The sequence below is a fragment of the Phyllobates terribilis genome, unplaced genomic scaffold (assembly GCF_046119375.1).
Source record: "Phyllobates terribilis strain yellow unplaced genomic scaffold, ASM4611937v1 Scaffold_5__5_contigs__length_657084704, whole genome shotgun sequence".
In the NCBI taxonomy this organism is placed as follows: Eukaryota; Metazoa; Chordata; class Amphibia; order Anura; family Dendrobatidae; genus Phyllobates; species Phyllobates terribilis.
Window position 1 is genome coordinate 125188228 of NW_027362765.1, and position 25089 is coordinate 125213316.

General features: G+C 43.8%; 2 protein-coding genes across 5 annotated transcripts in view; one reads left to right on the forward strand and one right to left on the reverse strand.

Moving 5' to 3' along the window:
* The window catches only part of CHRNA4 (cholinergic receptor nicotinic alpha 4 subunit), a 75207-nt gene extending 71895 nt beyond the window's left edge, over window positions 1-3312 (forward strand). For both annotated transcript variants that reach the window (XM_073682932.1, XM_073682933.1), the window contains one exon: window positions 3036-3312. In XM_073682932.1, coding sequence (XP_073539033.1) covers window positions 3036-3161 — 126 coding nt within the window. In that variant the 3' untranslated portion in view covers window positions 3162-3312. The remainder of the gene's footprint in view (window positions 1-3035) is intronic.
* A 3149-nt stretch (window positions 3313-6461) lies between these two features.
* The window catches only part of COL20A1 (collagen type XX alpha 1 chain), a 162247-nt gene continuing 143619 nt past the window's right edge, over window positions 6462-25089 (reverse strand). For all 3 annotated transcript variants that reach the window (XM_073682936.1, XM_073682937.1, XM_073682934.1), the window contains 3 exons: window positions 8805-8882; window positions 8586-8729; window positions 6462-7405 (listed from right to left, as the gene is read on the reverse strand). In XM_073682936.1, coding sequence (XP_073539037.1) covers window positions 7377-7405; window positions 8586-8729; window positions 8805-8882 — 251 coding nt within the window. In that variant the 3' untranslated portion in view covers window positions 6462-7376. The remainder of the gene's footprint in view (window positions 7406-8585; window positions 8730-8804; window positions 8883-25089) is intronic.

Below are 25089 nucleotides of genomic sequence, written 5' to 3' on the forward strand. Positions count from 1 at the left end.
CAACTGAATTCTTCATACTATAGATTGTAGAAGAAGTGTTCGAGGGACAAAGCACAGACACATAGAGCAGTATTGCCTGGTAGAGATAGTGTAACTGCTGCTGTGGTCTCATGGAGAAAAACTTCTTCCAGATGAATAATAGTAGAGGAAGACGATATCACGTGGAACAGGCTGCACTGCAGTAAATGAGAAGCCCTTTGTGTTCCAAAATATTTTTATTGTCCCAATGCATTTCGGAAATGCAGATAAAACGTCTGGTCCATCATATCATACCTAATATTTACTAAATATTTTCAAATTTGATTTGCAGCAATCTCTATACTGCAAAGACTACAATTGCCCTGAAAAGATGTAAGTAACACTCTGAGGTCAACTAGGGCTGTATTGAAACACTTTAATGCACACATTTACAGTAATGTTAAAGTAGCCTCAATATTTCTGGCTATGGGTAAATGGATGTTGACCGGTGGAAACTACAGTCAGTTTAATAACACACAGCACTGTTGCACTTTTTATGAAGTGCAAAAATGGTAAAAAAAAATACTCCTTGCAGTAGTGGGCAGATGCCTTCATTGCCGGGGTTTATACGCAGGTGGCGTACACGGAAGAAGCAATGGGTTTTTGGTAACCAGTGGTCAAAAAATTCACAACAAGTTTGTTTGGTAAATGAAGAAGCTATAGTTTTTAAAAAACCTTCCAAATATTATCCCTTTTTGGGAGCAGTTTCAGGTCCATCTACACTGTACAGGGTAGGGTTCCCAGCAGCAATACAGTATAGCTATAGAACACAATGGACAAGGAGGAGGGGTGCACTGTTTAGCGGCAACGGCAATATCAGCGGCAGTGGCAATATTAGCGGAAGCAACCGCACAGTAAACAATCTGATAGGACAGGCAAGGAGATGTTCTGCTTTGTAGGGCCAGCATCGGCAGTAGCAGCTATATACTATAGCTTTACAACACTTTTTACAGGCAGGAAATGTGTGGCTGTCTATCAGCAGTAGTAGTGGCAGAGGCTGAAAAGTATAGATTATGAGGAGAAGGGCATGGGAATGACTGACTGTGTAGGGCCAGCACAAACAGCCCCAGCAACAGCAGCAGTAGCACAGTATAGATATAACTTGATGGACAGGCAAGAGATGCCTGGCTGTGGCATTAGCACTGGCAGCAGAACTGCTTAGAACACAATAAACAGGAAGGCAGATGCTATGGCCAATCTAATCATTGACATCATACATAGGTGAATGAAAATCAGCACTGATCCATGGTTAATTCATTTTGACAAATGTAAAGTTTTACACAGTTGCGCAGGACATCCTGGTCTGCTTGGGCATGACAAAGCCACCTGCCACGCTCAACACTCTCTCTGGCAGTACACTGGAGGCTGAATATCCATGGCATACTGTGTAAGGTGGCGCGTCTCTGTTTGCTGAAGTACGCCAGTTGGTCTGCTGCAGATAAAACATCTGGTCCATCATATCATATATGCTGTAATCACTGTTGCTTCCTCAGCTACTTGTTTCAGCCCTAGTACTGACACAGGCTGGGGAATGTTGGCTTTGCGGTGACCAAAGAAGGGGTCTCCTGGTCAGATGTGTGGTCGGCAGGCGTTTGCTCAGTGAAAGCTTTTGCAAGCATTGAACATAGCTTTTCCTAATAATGCACAAACTTTCACTTGAAAAAATTCCCCAATTTTGCTTTTTCTAGCAAGGGTCTAAAAACATGGCTAACCAAAAGTCATACCTTTGCTTGATGCTAACTACTGTATATGCCTGTCATCCCACAAGTATGCAGCTTGCCATGCTCGCTTGCAAGACTGAAGGCCCCATTAGTTTTAATTTTTACACACCGCTGTTCCGGTTAGTCTTCATAGTCAGCATCGTCATCATTATCAATTTCACACTAACTGTCAGCCTTGTCATCTGCTTGTGCATGTTATAATATATTCCTCTCCGCATCCATTTGATGTTCCTCCACATCCTGCTGCAGGTAACATTGACTTTGAGAGTACCCATCAGCCAAAGGGCAACCATGAACATGTAGTAGAAGTTGCTGTTCTTTCTCAATCCTCTGTTGCATTCTTGTGAGAGTATTTTTCCAATATTAATATGAGAGGGATGGTATCTTTGATGTCACATTCTCCCTATTGATAAATTTAGTAGCCTCTTTGAAGTGCTTCTGTAGGCATCATGAGTCCTTTATCAGCAGCCAATGGTGGATTTCAAAGTAACCCAAGCTCCAGCATGCTGCATAATTAGTCACTACTTTATGTAGTTCATATAGCAGTGTTGAATTTCATTGCATTGTGACATTGCAAATCAGACAGCTCTCAGGCAGACCATTGTTTTTGCAAAGCATGGATGGCATGCTTTGCTACATAAGACCAGTTGAAATGCCCAGACACTCTCCTGGTAATGGCTACCTTCTTCTTCAAGCAGGTGGTATATTTAAGAAAGTTTTCATGATTAAATTCAGGATGTGCACCAAGCAAAGAGCATAAGTTACTTTGCCCAACCAGAAAGTTTTGGACATTGTTACTTACAACAATGCCCGTTGCAGTTCATGGGTAGCCATTCATTATGACATTTACTGATTGATACAATTGATATTCAATTGACCCATGTGAAAACTGATTAAGCCCAACATTTCGGCCGTATAAGGCCTTTCTCAAAGGTATATCTTTCTATGAAGAGGTCAGAGGGTCCTGGTGTGCGGATCTAGTCCAGCCATGACAGCCACGGCGCTACTAGATCTGCACAGCAGGACCCTCTGACCCTTTCCTACAGAGATATACATTGAGAAAGGCTTTATACGGCCGAAACGTTGGTCTTAATCTGTTTTCACATGGATCAATTGAATAAAGTTACCTTAGTGCCGAAATTTTTTCTACTTATCTGAAGACTACTTCTGACTTCATAATTTTCATATACTATCAGCCTCAAATGATGCCACAGTTAGTGCTGCACCCATATTCCCCACTATTTTATATACAATCCTATGATAAGTGAATAATTTATGTACCTCTGACTCCTTTAGGTAAAGCAGGACTGGAAGTATGTTGCAATGGTGATTGACCGGATCTTCTTATGGATGTTCATCATCGTCTGCCTATTGGGAACGGTTGGACTATTCCTTCCACCTTGGCTAGCCGGAATGATTTAATCTCAAGTACCCAAGACCATACAGACCCACATTGCCGACTGTGGGTAGGGAACATTGGACTAGGGTGGGAATATAGGGGAGCATGAATGCATGGTGTATGGAGGCAGCCTTGACCGGACCTTAGAACGGACTAAGATGCAGTCAAATCTAGGATAAGAAGAATAGGAAGAATGACCGGAGCGAGAAAGCGTGTGACAGTGTCTGTAGTATATAAATATTTAATCTTATGTCTGACTCGCATGAGTGGGCTCGGGAAGCTCCTGGGAATACCCTAGGGCAGAAAACCATTTCAGAGGCATTCCCTGCTTCTACGGACAGGGATCCTTCATTAAATATTTGCTGTACACAGCTCACTGCACAAAGCAATGGTGTACTCTAAACATGGGCAAACTCTGCTGGACCCCAGCAGGTAAGTGAATAAACATGAATTGAACCTTCAGACTTCTGTAGTTTTTCCATCAGAATCTATCTACAATTTTCTATTCATTTTTATAGCCTGTTATGGCATATCGTGAAAAGCAAAGTGCCTAGCAGTGGCTTTGAGATATCATTAGGAGGGCCTAAAATGATAAGTGTAACGACTTTAAAGTAACTATCATTTTTTTTATCGTCATGTCATTTTAGGTCCCTCATTCTGTAGTGACTTATTTATTAATATATCTTTATAGCAGTAACAGCTCCATTTTTAGATGTAGAGCTTCAAATCTCCTGTATAGACTTAGCCTGCTTTGTATCTTTTAACTACCAGCCACTACCACTAGAGGGAGCTTAGTAGCTCACTGCATACTGTGTTATTAATGAATTCAATGTATGAACTGTATGCAGTAACCTCCCTCTAGTGGTGACTGCAGGAAGACAGTATTTAAACTTTATATAGAGCATTTAGAGTGCTATAATGGTGCTCTCATTGCTATAGAAGATACTAAGTAATTAATCAGCACAGAATTTTGATGTTTGATGGACATTCCCTTTAAGTAGAAGAAAGAATCTTCTATGAAACCTTGAGCGCGCGCCAGGCCATTTTAACTCACTTTTTTAGTGCACGGCCATATCATGACTTTATACTATTACAGTGGCGGTGGGATCTTGTGCTGGTGTGATAGTCTCCATGCATTTGTTCTTTGTGGTATCCCCATGCACAAAAACAGTTTTAAAGGTCAAAAGAGAAAACTACCAAAGTATTTGCCTTTAAATCCTAATGCAAAGATGGCACGTACAAGTGTGATCACTACATCAGGTCGTCTTTTATCGGCTGCTCTGGTAGATCTTGGTAGGAGTGTAGAACAGCTCATGTTGTATGAAGGACATGTTCAAACCTCAGATGCATCCCTCACCGCAGGCAGCCTAGGCATGTGACAGCAACAAACGTTCAACTTACCAAACCCATAGGGAATTGGAGAGGAAAAAAGAAGCATAGCTGTTTAATCTGTGAAGGGCACAGTGAGTTGTAATGTTGTATTCAGATCATCTGCCTCATTGACTGTGATGTGTTAATGAGAAAGAAATAGATTTCTCCCTTTAATAATTCTCACAGTCTCCACTCCAAATTGCAACAAAAAGTGAGAAATGACTTAATGGACCTGACGTCATTTACAAGTAATTTTGCATGCACTAGTTAACACCAATAGTGTACAAGAATATAATTACAGTAAAGTGCACCATATATGCAGGAATATAACTGCTATAATACTGTCCTCTATGTACAAGACTATAACTACTATAATACGGCCGCCTATGCACAAGAATATAACTACTATAATACTGCCCCTATATAAAAGAATATAACTACTATAATACGGCCGCCTATGTGCATGAACATAATTACTATAATACTGCTCCTATGTACAGGAATAAAACTACTAAAATACTGACCCCTTCGTGCATGAACATAATTACTATAATACTGCCTCCTATATACAAGTATTTAACTACTATAATACTGTCAATATGTACAAAAATATAACTACTATGATACTGCCCACTATGTACAAGAATATAACTGCTATAATACTGTCCTCTATGTAGAAGACTATAACTACTATAATACGGCCGCCTATGTGCATGAACATAATTACTATAATACTGCCTCCTATATACAAGAATATAACTACTATAATACTGCTCCTATGTATAAGAATATAACTACTATAATACTGCCCCCTATGTGCAAGAATATAACTACTATAATACTGTCCCCTATGTGCAAGAATATAACTACTATGATACTACACCCTATGTTCAGCAATAAAATGACTATAATACTGCCCTCTACATGCAAGAATAACACTACTATAATACTGCCCCTATGTGAAGGAATAAAATTATTATAATAATGTTACCGATGTGTAGGAATAAAACTACTATAATACTATCTGCTATGTGAAGGAATACAATTACTATAATACTGCCCTTGTGTACAAGAATATAACTGCTATAATACTGCTCCTATGTACAAGAATATAACTACTATAATACTGCCTTTATGTACAAAAATATAACTACTATAATGCTGCCCCATGTACAATATAACTACTATAATACATAATACGTAAAAGAATATAACTTCTATAACACTGCCCCTAAGTACAAGAATATAACTACTATACTGTTATACTTCTCCTACGTACAAAAATATAACTACTATAATACTGCTCCTATACACAAGAATATAACTACTTTACTACTGCTCGTAAGTAAATTAATATACTATAATAATGCCCTCTATATATAAGAATATAACTACTATAATACTGCCCCTTTTATACAAGAATATAACTACTGTAATACTGCCCCCTATGTACAAGAATATAACTACTATAATATTGCCCCCTACTTACAAGAATATAACTACTATAATATTGCCCCTATGTACAAGAATATAACTACTATAATACTGCCCTCTATGTACAAGAATATAACTACTAGAATACTGCCCTCTATGATGTACAGGAATATAACTACTATAATACTGCCCTCTATGTACAAGAATATAACTACTATAATACTGTTCCTATGTACAAGAATATAACTACTATAATAATGCCCCCTATGTACAAGAATATAACTACTATAATACTGCCCCCTATGTACAATAATATAACTACCATAATACTGCCCTCTATGATGTACTGGAATATACCTACTATAATACTGTTCCTATGTACAAGAATATAACTACTATAATGATGTACTCTATGTATAAGAATATAATGACTATAATAATGCCCAAATGTGGACAAGAATATACAGTACATTCACATTACTAATTGAAACACATGCCAGCCTTAAAGGAAAAGGGAGTATATTCAAAATATAATTTTATTGTGAAGAATAATCAGTTATGAAGAGTATTTGCACAGATCCTTGTCCTAATTGAAATACTTAACTCGTGAATGGCGCTAATCTGCAATACCAGACATAGCCCTTTGACAAGAGTGGCGCTGTTTTTTGAAAAATACAAAATTCAATTCCTTCTAGTAATCTTTAGTCAATATCTGTACATTTTTGCAGTTAGATCTGAAAACATTAGACTTGGGAAATTCGAAATACTCCAGTATGGGATGTCAATTGGCCTGTCTGTCGCCCATGAGTTGTCCTAGTATTTTGGCAAATTTATTAGCATAATTGTAAGATAATGAATATTAGCGGTTTTAGTGCATAGGTCACAATCAATGCCTTTTATGAAGACATTGTGCTCAGTACAAGATAACAGAAGATATATAAAAATAATAATATAATGTGAGAGAAGGAGGCCACTAGCACACCTCTACATACAAAAGAAACATCATCCCTCTCTTCAACAGGTTCTACAGGATTAGAAAAACATGGCTGCTGTCCTCCTAAAATAGCGCCACCTTTAAACACAGGTTGGGATTTGTATTGCAGCTCTGCTTTATTCACTTCAAGCTGCGCAGCAATACCATAGACAACCCATAAACAGGAAGGCACTCTCGGAAGAAAGAAAATATATTTTCCTAGTCTTGTTCAATCTACTAGCATTTCTAACATTTCTGTGGTAATATTTGATCATCTCTTCATCCTACTTTCATGGCAGTCATACCTATCATATCTACCTGAACCCAAAAAGGTCATCATTTATGGTGAAATACAAGGTAAAGACTGAACTCCCAACTTTAAGAAAGGTGTCTTGGTTGTCGATGGATCTCCTCAAGACAAATATATATTCATCCATCCTAAAAAAGTGACATGGTGGATTCATGGAATGAAGCTTGGGTTTTGATCACCTAGAGAAGGAAGGGAGAAATGTGATGATCAACTAAAAGTCAGGGTGCACATAAAAGGCTATATTTATCAAGCTAGCCTAATTCGTGCCAAAAAACTGTCTTTCTAGACTTTCACCAGCTTTATAATGCCAGTCTTGATGAATTGGTACCTGCGTTTACACCACCTATTAGTTAGCTTAGAAATGTGAGCCACAATTTTGGTGCATTGTGTAGCATGTCAAGCCATGAACCTTTTCGGAAAAGCCATGCCCCTTTTGAATAAGGCCACACCGCCGAGCCGGGGCTAAGGGGGATAACCTCATTGAAAAGGGATGTGGCTTATCAGAAAGAGGATATGGTTTGACATGTGACACAATGTGCCAAAATAGTGGCACACATTTCTGAACCAAAGTAGGCCAAATAATAGGTGGAGTAAACGTAGGCACCGATTCATCCAAGAATGTATTTTGTACGATGCAGTAAAATGCACCATATTCATTAAGAGGGATTCGCGTCCTAATAAATTCGGTGCATCTTTTAGCTGGTAAGTGCCACCACAAGAAATGTACTCCAGTCTGACATAATCAATGCCACTTTTTGCAACGTAAATTGGATTGAGATGGAAAGAGATCAGTTGATATTTATTATGGTGACAACTTTGATTTTCCCTTCTATCCTTGTCTCATTGAATTCAATATTTAAAGTGTAACTGTCAGATGAGGAGAACTTGCAGCATAATGTCTGTGTCTGCCTCTAGCTCCTGCCCTCTCCATAGAATCTTATGAGCAGCAACTGTCATCTCCTACCTCAGTAATGGAAAAATCAGCTTTCACTAAATACCGATTTTACCCATCGACTGAGAGTAAAAGATCAATCCACGAAGGGGAAGAAGTAGATTTCTTTGATAAGATATATTACAAAGCTGCTTATTTTCACTAGCATTATTTATCTATAAAATAAGAATTAAAATGTCAGTTACTCTTCAATGGACAGGAGAACCATCAAGGCTTCAGTGACTAAGTGGTAGAAAACTGATGTTAATGGGAGGAAAAATAGAATTAAAAACAGTGTTTGTCATCTGTCTCCTCCAGTTTTAGCTATTCGACATTTTTCATGACTACCAGAACAAGTGATCATACAAAGAGATACAAGACTGTGATGTCCATAGCAAGCAGTAATTGTTTTTCTTTGCTGAAAGTACCTAGAAAGCATGGAGCTGAATGACATTCCCCTGCTGCTCCCGAAGGTCCATGATGGCCAGGGATCCCAGTAGCTCCAGGAGGACCAGGTACCCCAGGAGAACCTATAGGTCCAGGATTTCCAAAAATTTCTGTTCCTGTTTGACCTATAACATATATGAAAACCTAAGAACCTGAAGATCTTTCTTATTACAATGGACCTATGACAAAAAGAGGCTGACCTACTACACCTGGAGGTCCCGAGGGTCCTTCTTTGCCTTGCCCCGGAGCACCTTTCTCTCCCTGATATCCTTTAGGTCCTACAATAAATTGAGACAAAGACTACAGTTTGTATATTAGGAGAAGAAACACAAAATACATTCGGCACATGAGCAGAAGGACCACCTATAAATTGTGTATCTAGTAGTTTCGAACTTTAATCGAGATGGTCAAAGAAACAATGGACAGGTAAAAGTTTTGACTGTGTATGGTCAGGGTTGGTTTCAGACAAAGTGGGGCCCTGGGCAAAAGTTAAAAGTGGGGTCCCAAATGCTCACATAGTGCACCATCATACATAAACATTTGGATTGCATTTACAAGAGCCGAGTTCAGGCTGTTCAAGTCGTTGGGCTCTTGTTTCCCGGCCTCTGTACACAGGTTGACGAAGAATGATGGGCACAGAATAATCACTAATAGATCAGTCTGTCCCCATACAGTATCATGTTATCGGCAGCACATACGCAGTTTTAACCGGGCGATGTGCTGCCGAGAACAATGATTTTGTTTTGGCATAAACAACCAAATCATCCGATGAATGAGCAGCATTTTGCTCGTTTGTTGGCAGATTGCCAACATGTTTACACCTCTCATCAGCACTGCTGGTATTTATAAAATATAATTATCCACATATTGCAATCCAATTTCAAAATGTGATGTGTCCCCATCGGGCAGCAAAATACATAACATCAAAGAGAGACATACGTGCCAGGAACAAAATAACAAACAAATAAATATTAATAAAAAATATCAAACTTTCATTTAAATACAATTTAAAAAACAGCAAAAGACATGTATAAACATTGGATATAGGTAGATTAAAATTTGGCGAGTGAGCTATTGTGGGAAACCCCTATATATGATTAGAAATAAATACATGTGCAATTCTAGAAATATATACAAGTATACATATGAACACATCCCTGCAACACGCGTGTTTAATAAATATATAGCACTTCAGGGTAAACAGTGCACATAAATATACAGTAGACAAAGTAATATCAGACACTGAAATTTCCCAAATATGTCATGTCAAGGGTTAAATATCAACATCAGTCATTCACCAAACACCAGTATATCCATTGATATACATGGAGCACATATATACAAACACGTACATACAGGGACACATGTATACACAGAGCACATACATAAAGACAGGTGCTTACATAGAACACATACAAACAAATGTATACACAGCAAATACATGCATATACATACAGACATAAAAGTATACACAGAGCACAAACATGAAGACATACATGTATACCCAGGGCCCATATATATATATATATATATATATATATATATATATATATATATATATATATATATATATATATATATATATATATATATACAGAGCACATACATACAGACACATGTATACACAAAGCACATACACACTTATATCTATACACACAGTACATACAGTACATACAGAGTCATGTATACATGGAACACACACAGTACAGACCAAAACTTTGGACACACCTTCTCATTTGAAGATTTTTCTTTATTTTCATGACTATGAAAATTGTACATTCACACTGAAGGCATCAAAACTATGAATTAACACATGTGGAATTATATACTTAACAAAAAAGTGTGAAACAACTGAAAATATGTCTTATATTCTAGGTTTTTCAAAGTAGCCACCTTTTGCTTTGATGACTGCTTTGCACACTCTTGGCATTCTCTTGATGAGCTTCAAGAGGTAGTCACCCGAAATGGTTTTCACTTCACAGGTGTGCCCTGTCAGGTTTAATAAGTTGGATTTCTTGCCTTATAAATGGGGTTGGGACCATCAGTTGTGTTGTGCAGAAGTCTGGTGGATACACAGCTGATAGTCCTACTGAATAGACTGTTAGAATTTGTATTATGGCAAGAAAAAAGCAGCTAAGTAAAGAAAAACGAGTGTCCTTCATTACTTTAAGAAATGAAGGTCAGTCAGTGTGAAAAATTGGACAAACTTTGAAAGTGTCCCCAAGTGCAGTTGCAAAACCCATCAAGCGCTACAAAGAAACTGGCTCACATGAGGACCGCCCCAGGAAAGGAAGACCAAGAGTCACCTCTGCTTCTGAGGATAAGTTTATCCGAGTCATCAGCCTCAGAAATCGCAGGTTAACAGCAGCTCAGATTAGAGACCAGGTCAATGCCACACAGAGTTCTACCAGCAGACACATCTCTTCAACAACTGTTAAGAGGAGACTTTGTGCAGCAGGCCTTCATGGTAAAATAGCTGCTAGGAAACCACTGCTAAGGACAGGCAACAAGCAGAAGAGTCTTGTTTGGGCTAAAGAACACAAGGAATGGACATTAGACCAGTGGAAATCTGTGCTTTGGTCGGATGATTCCAAATTTGAGATCTTTGGTTCCAACCACCGTGTCTTTGTGCGACGCAGAAAAGGTGAATGGATGGACTCTAAATGCCTGGTTCCCACCGAGTAGCATGGAGGAGGAGGTGTGATGGTGTGGGGGTGTTTTGCTGGTGACACTGTTGGGGATTTATTCAAAATTGAAGGCATACTGACCCAGCATGGCTACCACAGCATCTTGCAGCGGCATGCTATTCCATCTGGTTTGCGTTTAGTTGGACCATCATTTATTTTTCAACAGGACAATGACCCCAAACACACCTCCAGGCTGTGTAAGGGCTATTTGACCAAGAAGGAGAGTGATGAGGTGCTACGCCTGATGACCTGGCCTCCACAGTCACCAGACCTGAACCCAATCGAGATGGTTTGGGATGAGCTGGACCGCAGAGTGAAGGCAAAAGGGCCAACAAGTGCTAAGCATCTCTGGGAACTCCTTCAAGATTGTTGGAAGACCATTTCTGGTGACTACCTCTTGAAGCTCATCAAGAGAATTCCAAGAGTGTGCTAAGCAGTCATCAAAGCAAAAGGTGGCTACTTTGAAGAACCTAGAATATAAGACATATTTTCAGTTGTTTCACACTTTTTTGCTAAGTATATAATTCCACATGTGTTAATTCATAGTTTTGATGCCTTCAGTGTGAATGTACAATTTTCATAGTCATGAAAATAAAGAAAAATCTTAAAATGAGAAGGTGTGTCCAAAGTTTTGGTCTGTACTGTACACAAAGACACATGCATACACAGAGCACAGATATATAAACTGAGCACATACATACAGACATGTAGACTAGTGTTGAGCCACCCCCGTAGTGTTCGAGTTCGGTTCGGTTCGTCGAACACCCGTGTGTTCGCCGAACTGTTCGTCGAACTGTTCGTCGAACACCTTCGAACACCGTTAAAACCAATGGCAGGCAAACAAAAACACATAGAAACACATAGAAAACACCTTCAAAGGTGTCCAAAAGCTGACAAACTGCTCAGAAGACACAACTAACACATGGAAAAGTGACAAGTACATATAGTCATGCGAAAAGAAAAGAGGTGGAGGAGTAAAAGGAGGGGGAGACACAGATATAGGCATGTCATGCCCTTCTAAAATCCAAAAAGTGAGAAGCCGAGACGGCCAGTCCGCTCCTGCCCGTGCCACCTCCGTGTCGCCGGGTTTGTGCCAGAGCCGCGGTGAACCCTGACGGCCAGCCCCCCTCTCCCAATACTGGTGCCTGTCCGCTGGTGGGTCGAGAGAGCCCCCCTGTGGTGGAGGCAGCTCTAAGCTTTTTAATTTAAATTGTCCCTCTAATTTGAATGAATACACTTTAAATCCATTTACAAGGATCTATTGGAGGGCAAGTCTCATGCCAGCAGCCGCGTAATTCCAGCTCCAGTAGCGTCCACTAAAGCTGCTGCAGTTAAAAAGCTTTTATAAGGATCGAGCTCGGCTGTCCACCGCAAGGCATCCTAGTGCCAGTCCCAGCCCCTATGCCTTGGGGTGCCTCCTGATGCTCTTCACTAAGTATCCCGTGGTCCCGAAGCATTTCCTTTGAAAAAATTAAGTGTCCAAACTACAGGTGGTGTAGCTTGCTTAACAGCCGGGATAATCCGCTGACTAGCAGACACTGCTACTAGGCACAAAGTATTTCCTGGGCTAGATGCAGTTAAAAATTTGTAAGTAGATACTCTCGTTGGATGCTGAGAAAGCATTCCATAGAGTCTCCTGGCATGCCATATATGATTCTCTTAAAAAGCTTGGGGTAGGGGTCTAGGGGACCCTTTTATAGCCAAAATCACGGCCCTGTATCACAATACGTCACCTAGGCTGAAGATAAATGGAACTGTAGCACCGAGGGCTCGGTTGCTACAGACGTATTGCACCTCACCCAGAGGTGTGATATCTCACTCTCAGATAAGGATGGAGTGTGGATCAGGACCCGACACCTGCATGCATTACACCACATTGCCGTGGGGCAGGGCGACCAATATGCCCCTGAGATGGGCACGACAGTCCCTGTCCCTGGCTGGAGTGGGGGGAGGGAACACTGAGGAAGGGGAACCCTGCAGTGCAGGAGCAGGGAGGAAGCAGTTCCTGGGTGCATTGAGAAGGGAGTATAAAAGGTGGGCACCATCTTAGTTCAGTGCAGAGAAGTCTGAGCAGAAGTGGCAGGGAGCAGGGGCTCTGCATGAGCTCTGCTCCGGAGGCGGGCCTAGTAACAGAGGCCCAGGCCTGCAAGAGGGAGAAGGAAGGAAGAGGAGCGGAGAAGGCTCCAGGAACGAGGAATGAAGGGATCCCAGGGGTGCGGACGGGCGAGTCGCCACCGCACGCCCGAATCCACCTGCGTGGAGGGGTCAGGCCAAAGGGGGAGACCGGTCCCCGAACTAGTGGAGGCAGGAAACGACCCTCAGCTAGAAACCGGAGGCTCTGACATTTTATGTGGCGCAGCCCCTTGCTCCACCCGCTAGGAAGGCACCACATAGGGTCAGGGAAACTGGAGCCAAGTTTACCAAGAGGAGGCCCGAGGCAGCCGGACAGAAGTGTTGGTAAGAAAGGCCAGACAAAGGACACACAAAGGGGGTCCTGTGAAGCGCTCCAAAGTTATCTGGGAGTTGTCTGAGCCCCTCACCTGGTGAGCACAGTACGACGTGGGCAGCCGTTACCTGCAGACGTGGTCTGGATAATAAGAACTGTGAGTAAAGGCCCTGAACTGCATCACTGACTCCGTGTCGTTACTGCTGCTGCCCTGCACCATCACCCCCATCCTCCGCATACACTGCCCTGAGGCTATACTCCTCCCGTGGGGAGTTATGCTACGCTCTGCTGCACCCACAACACCAGCCTTAGCGGTCTGCCCTGTAGCGGCGGTTCACTCTGACCGCAATCCACGGGTGGCGTAGTCGGACATTTAAACATCAAAACCACATAAATAGTTCCGCCACTGGTTTGACCGCCCTGAGCCACGGAACCGGATCGCCGCCACGAAGACTACAACCACCAGCATCCACCAAAAAGGGTCCGGCTCCGGGTGTCCCAAGGCCCAGGGGGTGCGTCAGAACATTTTCATCACCTTTCACAATCACCAATGGGACAAGGCAGGGATGTCCTCTGTCCCCTCTCTTATACATCCTAGTGACGGAGCACCTGCTCTCATCAATTCGCCATAACCCCAATATTAGGTGGATTGAGGTGGGAGGCACAGAGTACAAGTGCTCTCTATTTGCTGATGATATCCTAGTATATATCACTCAATCACATATATCCATCCCTGCTGTTATGGCTGAAATAGATCACTTTGTTACATGGTAAAATTTTAAAATCAATGCAGCGAAGTCTGAGGCCCTCGATGTCTCCCTCCCTAAATCCATATAGGATTCCATCCAGTCCAACTTTCCCTTTGCCTGGCCCTCACAGGGTATCAAATACTTAGAAATTCCTATTCATAGAGACCTCTCCCATCTATGTTATCTTAATTTTGGGCCCTTTATTGAACAATTCCATACAGACCACGGTTGGCAAGTTGGAACTGTGAGATTCACTACGTGCACCACTGGTATTTTGTGGAAAAGCACATGTAAGATTCTGCAACAGTCTCTGCTGATACTCCTGCATGCGTGCATCCCTTTCTATGACAGGAATAATTTCTGCAAATTTACTTTTGTACCGGGGATCTAACAGTGTGGCAACCCAGTAGTCAGGATTATTTCTAATTCTCACAATTCGAGGGTCATGTTGCAGGTAGTGCAGCAAGAAGGCACTCATGTGTGTTGCGCATCCAGGAGCACCAAGTCCCTGTTGTGTTGGTGGCGAGGTAGCAATCATGCTTCCTTCCTCTGTCCTCTCCCCCCAACCTCGCACAACAGAAATGTGATCAAGGTCTCCCTCATCTGATGAGTCTTCCATCAGTTCGTCCTCCACTTCTTCCTGGGCTCCTGCACCTTCCTCACTAGTTTGGCTGCTACCATGCGCCCTGGTAAAATCATCTCCCCCACCCTCACATGCCTGCCGCCCTGGTGCTGCCGACCGTCTGGACCTTGCAGATGTTAGCCCTTCCGCATACAACTCCTCCTCCTCTACTTCCTCCACCTCCTCTTGTGCCACCACCTGACTCCGAATTCTGTTTAACATGTGCTCCAGCATGTAAATCACCGGAATAGTCATGCTGATAATGGCATCGTCAGCACTAAACATCTTCGTCGCCATTTCAAAACTGTGCAGAAGGGTGCATAGGTCCCTGATCTGAGACCACTCCTCCAGCGTGATTTGCCCCACCTCTGAATCTCGTTGGCCCAGGCTATACGTCAGAACGTATTGCACCAGGGCTTGTCGGTGCTGCCACAGTCGCTGCAACATGTGCAGAGTTGAATTCCACCGGGTAGGCACATCGCATTTTAGCCGGTGAAGTGGCAGGCCCAACGACTTCTGTAGAGATGTAAGTCGCTGAGCTGCGGGATGCGAACGGCGGAAGTGAGCACACAGCGGCCGTGCCCTCTGCAGAAGGCCATCTAGTCTGGGATAGTGGGCTAAAAATTGCTGGACAACCAGGTTCAACACGTGAGCCATACAAGGCACGTGTGTGACATTGCCCCGGCGAAGGGCCGCACCCAGGTTTGCAGCATTGTCGCACACGGCCTTCCCTGGTTTCAGGTCCAGTGGAGACAACCATTCATGAAATTGGTTCTCCAGAGCTGACCACAACTCCTCAGCTGTGTGACTCACATTTCCCAGACATTTCAATGTAAAAACCGCCTGATGACGTTGAGCCCTACTGCCAGCATAGTAAGGAGGTGTGCAGGATCCCTTCTGCGCAGTTAGAAAGCTTGTGGCATGACCAGACAGGCTTTGGGTGCAGGTGGAAGACCGAGAGGAGGTTGAGGAGGCAGAAGCAGTGGAGGAAAAATGACATAAAGAGGATTGACGCACAACTCGTGGGGACGGCAAGACTTGGACAGCAGCCCCTTGTCCTGCTGTCACCATAGTTACCCAGTGCCCAGTCAGCGACATGTAACGCCCCTGTCCATGCCTACTCGTCCAAGTGTCTGTGGTGAAATGCACCCTGTCACACACAGAGTTTCTCAAAGAAGCGGTGATGTTGTGTGCGACATGCTGGTGGAGCGCAGGCACACCTTTCTTTGAGAAGTAGTGCCGACTGGGCATCTGGTACTGGGGCACTGCGACGGACATAAGGTCTCGAAAATCCTCTGTGTCCACCAGGCGGAAAGGCAGCATTTCTGTAGCCAAGAGCTTGCAGATGGTGAAATTCAACCTCTTAGCTTTCTCATGGCTAGGAGGAAATGGTCTTTTACTTGTCCACATCTGAGGGACCGAGGGCTGGCTATTGTGCTTAGACGGGGTTGATAAGGGTGTCCCCGGCAAACTGCCGGTCTGTGAGGAAGATGCAGGCGGACATGTTAGGTTGCCTTGATCCAAAGGTGGTGCTATCGATGTCGGACAGCGCTCAAGACCAGCTGGTGTTACCACCTCCAAAGAAAATGATGACCTGCCAATCACGCTGGCTGTTGCGGGTAAAGAGGTGGCAGGTCTGCGCCCCAAAACAGGTGTGACTGCTGTCCCCCCAGTCACAGAGGATGAAGAGGCCGCGGATGCACAAGATATGGCAGACGGTGGTTGGCCCGGCCGGCTAGACCGCATTGTAGCACACTGAGCTTCCCACTGCAACTTATGCTTCATGTCCATGTGCCGGTTCATGCATGAAGTACTCAAACTATGTATTTTTTGGCCTCTACTTAGCTTTTGCTGACAAATGTTACAGATAACACGAGTTGGGTCATCTTTATCGATCTGAAAAAATGCCCAGGCTATGCAAGGCTTAGCACCCATGCGACCTGAAGAGCCACCACGACTTGTGGTGAGAGGCAGAGTTGTGTTTGAGGATGCAGTTGTTGACGTGCTTCCAGTACTACGTCTCTGTCCAGGAAGGCGCAACCTGACCTCGTCGTCACTAGCATCTTCCTCCACCTCCTCTGCTGACCTCATCTCTTGGCTGACTGTGGGTTGACAGTAAGTGGGATCTCCGACCTCATCATCATCACCCTGTGCGTTATCACACCCGTCGTCCTCAGAGCCAACCTGTTCCTGCCCTGACAAAAAACTAAAGTTGTCGCTCCAATCAGGTATTTGAGTCTTATCATCGTCTTCCTCATTGTCTCCACCAACAGGAGTTACAGTTTGGGAATGAGGGTCTACATTATGGTCAGAACCTTCTGCGTCTGGTCCTGGATCCGACTCATAAAGATTCTGGGCATCAGTGCAGATCATTTCCTCGTCTGGATTCACAGAAGCGCTGGAGTCGACCTCTGATTCCCAGGCTATAGTATGAGTAAACAGCTCTGCAGACTCAACCATCTGTTCTACCTCATACTCAGACGGGCAGCTGGAGATTTGGGAGCTGTGAGGAAGCAAGTGCGATTTGGGTGACACCTTTGAGGACTGGAGTATTTGTGATGTTGAAGTTGATGTGGAGGAGAGCCCACTTAAAGGAGCACTTGATATCCGTTGAAGCACCTGCTGTTTTTGTGCCTCATCTGGAATTTGTAGCGATTGGCGTGGCCATAAGAAAGGGATCTTATCACATTGTCCGCTAAAAGAAGTAGACATTTTAGTTTGGCTGGAAGATGGTCTTTCTTCTGCACCTACCCCACGGACACAACCTTTTTTCCCCTTCCCAACACGCCTATTCCCCTTTCCACCAGCAGCAGGCTTTTTTCCACTCATTTTGGTGGTTAACTAATTCACAACTCTGGAGTTGTTTGCACAAAAAAACAATGGATGGTAACCGAGCAGAGCTGAGTGGCCAAACTGTGGTATTAGGCCAAAACTATTGGCTGGGTTAGATGCAGAAAAAAATTATTTTTAATTTGCAACCTGATGGAGGTCAGTATAGATGGACTAATAGACCAAGTCCCACACACCGCTAGAAGCCCAAATATTTTTTCAGAGCTAGATACAGAAAATTTTTTTATTCAATTTGCAACCTGATGGAGGTCAGTATAGATGGACTAATAGACCAAGTCCCACACACTGCTAGAAGCCCAAATATTTTTTCAGAGCTAGATGCAGAAAAAAATTATTTTTAATTTGCAACCTGATGGAGGTCAGTATAGATGGACTAATAGACCAAGTCCCACACACTGCTAGAAGCCCAAATATTTTTTCAGAGCTAGATGCAGAAAAAAATTATTTTTAATTTGCAACCTGATGGAGGTCAGTATAGATGGACTAATAGAACAAGTCCCACACGCTGCTAGAAGCCCAAATATTTTTTCAGAGATAAATGAAGAAAAAAATTATTTTTAATTTGCAACCTGATGGAGGTCAGTATAGATGGACTAATAGAACAAGTCCCACACGCTGCTAGAAGCCCAAATATTTTTTCAGAGATAAATGAAGAAAAAAATTATTTTTAATTTGCAACCTGATGGAGGTCAGTATAGATGGACTAATAGACCAAGTCCCACACACTGCTAGAAGCCCAAATATTTTTTCAGAGCTAGATGCAGAAAAAAATTATTTTTAATTTGCAACCTGATGGAGGTCAGTATAGATGGACTAATAGACCAAGTCCCACACACCGCTAGAAGCCCAAATATTTTTTCAGAGCTAGATGCAGAAAAAAATTATATTCAATTTGCAACCTGCTGGAGGTCAGTATAGAAGGACTAATAGAACAAGTCCCACACACTGCTAGAAGCCCAAATATTTTTTCAGAGCTAAATGAAGAAAAAAATTATTTTTAATTTGCAACCTGATGGAGGTCAGTATAGATGGACTAATAGACCAAGTCCCACACACTGCTAGAAGCCCAAATATTTTTTCAGAGCTAGATGCAGAAAAAAATTATATTCAGTTTGCAACCTGATGGAGGTCAGTATAGATGGACTAATAGAATGATGCTATGCCCAAAAGATTTTACTTCACTAGGTGCAGTAAAAAAATTGGTATTCTATACACAGGTGGTATATCTTGCAACACAGATAGGCTACTCCACTGACTAACACACTCTGCAATAGGCCAAAAAGGATTAGCTTTGCTAGATTCAGCCAAATGCTGTGAAAAAAACTTGCACAGCACTGGCACAGACCTGCCTGGCAAAAACTGATAGGAACTGATGTAACCTAGTCCTGAAAAGGACTCCAATTACAATTAGTCTTTACTCCCACAATCTATCTATTTAAGAGCACAGACCTGCCTGATAAAAGTCGTAGGAAATGCTGTAACCTAGTCCTTAAAAGGACTGCAATCACAACTATTCCCTACTCCCAAGCTATCTGTATATTTGTGCGAAAATTGGCTTGAAATTAACAAGGTATAGCGCACACAGCAACAGCGGTGCCGTCTAACACGCAGCTGCAGCAGTGAGAAAATGGTGGCGACGGGGAAAATGGCTTGGTCTTATAGGGCAAGGACATGTGACATACACTGCCAATCACACATGCCCTTGCTTGTGTGAAAAAAAGCACTTCGCTCCGTGTGTGCGCTGCTGATAGGCTGACAGATTGCACCTCCCCACTGCAAATGCGGGAAAGAGAAAAAAAAATGGAGATCTTCATTGTTCCTGCAGAGATCCATCCCCTGCCCCTCCCCCCGCCCCGTGTACACTCAAACTGCGTATTAACATTAATTTTCATCATTACTGAGAAAAAATCCAGTTATGATTTTGGTGCACGAACAGTTATCGAACATAACCTCGAACAGCCGAATTTTTCTCAAATTGTTCGTGTTCGCCGACTGGCTCGAACACCGCCCAAAACAGCTCGAATTTGAGATTGGCGAACAGTTCGAGTAGAACAACGCTCATCTCTAATGTAGACATATGTATACACAGAGAACATACTGTACATACAGACACATGTATACACAGAACACACATACACACATGCATACACAGAGCACATTCATACAGACACATGTATTTAAAGAGCACATACAGGCTGTAATGCACACGCCCGGGCTGAGCGGCGTGTGCGTGTGATTCCACTGGACCGTGCCGGAGAGTGAATGCCTGGAGGGGCGTAACTAGGTATTCACCCGATCCGACCAGGGTCGCACGACGGCATACGACGCCAGTGCACCAAGGAGGAACCGAGCAGAGGGACCAGGTGCTACTCCAGGACAGACCCCGGACACGGCTGTTGACCCACACAGGGGAATACAGGAACAGGCTGGTTAGGCTGGAGCACAGACTGGTATGCAGGCAGGCGGGTATGCAGGCAGGGGGGTACAGGCAAGCACAGCTAGAGTGCAGACAGGGAGGCACTAGCAGGTAGGAACACAGGCGGGATAGGACCCAGTACACACTGGGACTCAGGAACAATACAGGCAGAGGGGTACAGGCAAGCACAGCTAGAGTGCAGACAGGGAGGCACTAGCAGGTAGGGACACTGGCGGGATAGGACCCAGTACACACTGGGACTCAGGAACAGAACCACAGATGCGGCGGACAAACACAGCAGAGTGAGGCCGCCCAGAGAGGTGAGCGAGAACAGGGCAGGACCAGACCGCCTGGAGCGGTGAGCAAGAGTAGAGCATGACAAGGCCGCCAGGAGCGGTGAGCAAAGGGTCAGAGCTGAGCGAGACTGCCGGAGCAGTGAGCAAGAGTAAAGCAGGACGGGACCGCCTGGAGCGGTGAGCAAGAGTGGAGCAAGACTGCCGGAGCAGTGAGCAAAAGGCTAAGAGCGGAGCGAGACTGCCGGAGCAGTGAGTAAAAGGGTCAGAGCGGAGCAAGGCTGCCGGAGCAGCGAGCAAAGGAGTCAGAGCAGGCTAGAACCGCCGGAGCGGTAAGCAAAGGAGTCAGCAGGCTAGAACCGCCGGAGCGGTGAGAAAAGGAGTCAGAGCAGGCTAGAACCGCCGGAGCGGTGAGCAAAGGAGTCAGAGCAGGCTAGAACCGCCGGAGCGGTGAGCAAAGGAGTCAGAGCAGGCTAGAACCGCCGGAGCGGTGAGCAAAGGAGTCAGAGCAGGCTAGAACCGCCGGAGCGGTGAGCAAAGGAGTCAGAGCAGGCTAGAACCGCCGGAGCGGTGAGCAAAGGAGTTAGAGCAGGCAAGGCTGAGCAGGGGGGACAGGGCTCTGTTCACACGGAACAGACAGGAAGAGAAAGGCAGAGCCAGATACCCACAGGGTACTAGCAGTGAAGTAGCGAGTGGACCACAAACTCACAAACGGGAGTACAGAGACAACAAGCAGGAGTTAGGTACGAGTTCAGACTCTGCAGAAAAAGGAAGGGAACGGACATAGAGGCAAAACAGGTAAAGAATAGGAGAGAGTTCAGACTGGAACTGAGTGTACTGAGGAGACCGACACTGCAGCGGGATACAGGAGCGGGTCTGGGAATACGGCCCTCAGAGAGGCGGGACGAACAGGCAAGGAGCGTGTTCAGACAGGACAGACAAGATACAGGAGCGGGTCTAGGTAATCGGCCCCTAGAAGGCGGGAGGAACAGGCTAGGAGCGTGTTCAGACAGGACAGACAAGATACAGGAGCGGGTCTAGGTAATCGGCCCCTAGAAGGCAGGAGGAACAGGCTAGGAGCGTGTTCAGACAGGCCTGGAAATACAGCCTCCAGGATAGGCAGACAAGAGAACACAGAACGGGACCTGGCACCTTCAGAGTGCAAGCACACACTGAATGAAACACTATGCTCAGGCAGGGATTGATTGGAGCAGCTGAGTTATATACCAGGTGACAGACAGCAATAGGCTGAGGACGCACAAGGGGTGTGACCCACAGCAGGTACAAAAAGCAGGAAGTGATCGGGCGCCGCCCTTAAGCAGCAGAAACAGACACAAACAGACAGCATGGAGGGAAGCCAGAGAGACATTCTGGACTGGAGATCAAGTGCGCGCTCTTGCACAGTGGGAGATGGACCACTATGCAAGGTCGCCGCCAGGTATGTTACACAGACACATGTATACACAGAGCACATGCACACATCTACACAGTGCACATGCATACATGTACACACAGAGCACATACATACAGACATTTACACACACTTACCAGACTGTCACTTTCTTTTAGATTCTGCGGGGTACAGGACTTTAGGCAACATCACGGTCACTTGACCGTGATGTCAGCAAAGGTCCTGATGCACTCTCAACATCAGAAACTACACCGATAATGTAGGACTGCTATTATCAAGCTAGTTTCTGCTGTAAATGCTGTGAGCCCTCGGAAATTGCCCAATTTCCACCCTAACTCAAGCCCTGCATATGGTAATAGCAATGTACTAAAAAACAACCACAAACCAAACCTACAACAGATACCTTCATAAATAGAAAATTATAGGACTGGAACAACCACATATGTACAGTACAGTGCAAAAGTTTTAAGAAAGGTGTGGAAAAAATACTGCAAATTAAAAATGTTTTTAGAAATAGCAGTGTCAATAGTTCATTTTTATCAATAAATAAAAAGCAAAGTGAATGAAAAAAAGTGAAATCTAAATCAAATCAATATTTGGGGTGCCCATCCCTTCATTTGTCTTCAAAACTCTTCTAATAACACTTTCACACAGTTTTTGAAGGAAGTTGGTAGGCAGAACGTTCCAGAGAAAAACTGTGGTTAGTTATCAGAGATGTTTGGATGTAGGCTTTTGAAAATTCTTCTGTGTCTTCAATTAATCACACACAGACTCAATAATGTTGAGATCAAAGCTCTGTGGGGGCAATATCATCACTTCCAGGGCTCCTTCTTTACTCTGAAGATAGTTCTTAATGACATTAGCTGTATGTTGGGGGCAACTGTCCTGCTGCAGAATAAATTTGGAGCCAATTAGATGCCTCCCTAATGGCATTGCATGATTGATATTTCTCAGCACTGAAAACACCATTAATCCTGACCAAATCCCCAACTCCATTTTCTGAAATGCAGCCTTCACTGCCGCCTGCAGACACTCATTATTGTGCCATTTGCCAGATCTTCAGTGAACAAACTGCCTTCTGTTACAACCAGATATTTTACATTTTGACTCATCAGTCCGGAGCACCTGCTGCCATTTTTCTGAACTCCAGTTCCTATGTTTTAGTGTATAGTTCAGTCAATTGGCCTTGTCTCCCTGTTAATGCTATGGCTTTTTGCCCACAATTCCTCCATGAAGACCACCCCTGGCCAGACTTCTCCAAAGAGTAGATGGGTGTAGTTGGGTCCCACAGGTTAAGGGCAGGTCTGAAGTGATGGCACTGCTGGGCATCTTCTGATTTTAAAGTGAAGTGAACATGATTTGTGTTTCATCTGTCATTTCCTTGGCCAATCAATGTATCTACGATCCTCACCGTTGCCCATTTCTTGGTTCTTCTTCAAAAACCTTGAACAGCACATCTTGGAACCCCACTGTGCTTTGTAATCTTTGCCTGGGAGAGACATTGCTGTTGCAGTATAACTACCTCGCATCTTGTTGCTGTGCTCAGCCTTGCCATAGTGTTTGACCTGTGACATGAAACTGTCTTCCACAACCTCACCATTGTAGCAATGATTGTCTGTTCCTCACCCAGCTTTAATCCTCCTTTTAAGTTGTTTTTTTTTTGCAAACCACAAATCGAATCTCAAAATGTTTGAATTTGCATGAAACTGCAAATTTCAGGAAATTAGACTTTAACTTGATCCTCTGCGGATCGATACACTCATCTTTATCTCCTACACACCAGCTTCTGTTTCAGTAAATGACTGTGTTTCAACCTAGATTATAAAATGATGATCATTATCACCTGTTTGGTATAACTGCTTACTCATACACTTGCCTATAATCCTACAAACTCCCTGGCTTTGCGCAAGAATACCTAGAAGAATTTATGTTGTTTTGCAGGCAAAAGGCGGTCACAGCAAATATTGATTTGATTTAGATTTCTCTTTTGTTCATTCACTTTTCATTTTGTTAACTGATAACACTTCTATGTTTGAAAGCATTCTCATTTTACAGACCTGCCTAAGACTTTTGCAAAGTATTGTATAATGATGGCCTTGAGGGCTTGAAGGTGACGTCAGAGGGGGCATTATGGCAGTGAGGGACATTCAGCAGACCTCAAGGGACAGCAGGACATAGACCCAAATCTGGGATCTTCCCATGTGTATCCGAGATGGTTGGGACCCATGGATTTATTTTTTATTCACTCATAGTTGTAGCAGCCATAACTTTTTCATTTTTATGTAAGCTTCACTATATGAGATCTTGTTTTTTTGTGAGACAAGCTTTTTTTCTTTTTTCAAGAACTATTTTGTTATAACTATATGTAAGGCCATGTTATGGCAAATGTTGCATTTTTTTCTGCTGTTTCTTATCTGCATGTTTTCTGCAGGTGTCAGCACCAAATCTTCTCTGCTTATTGTATTTTTGCTGCATTTTTTACGCATTTTCCCCCTTATTTGGTGCAGATTTGAAGCAGCATTTTTAATGTGATTTTTATAGTGTAGAAAAGCTTGGATTCTGCTCTTGCAGGGCACGTCAATCTTCAATTGAATGCCCCTGACTGCTGTGCCCCGCTTAAGGGGTTAAAATGTGTCCCATGTTCTCTCTCCTCCCCTCCTGGCTGTCACCCAATACCCTTCTTCTTCCTCCCTCTTCCCCCCTTTATAAATTTAGACCCTGCCTCTTCCTGCCTCATTTTGGCTACGCCCCTTCCGTTTGGCCACACCCTGTCCGTTCCGGCCATGCCCCTTTTTTTTTTACACGCGGCAGCTGCAACCCTCCCCTCTTCTAGGGAAAAAGCAGCGCCACCATTACTGCCCACCACAAGTCCCCAAATCATCACAGCGTTCCCCCCAAACCTACTGTCCCACCTTGCAGCCTACATGGAAGGCCAGGCCAGCAGCAGTTCCTCCTCTGTGGAGGAAGCTGCCAGCACAGTGCACGCTCCTCCTGTGCTCTCTCCTCCCATG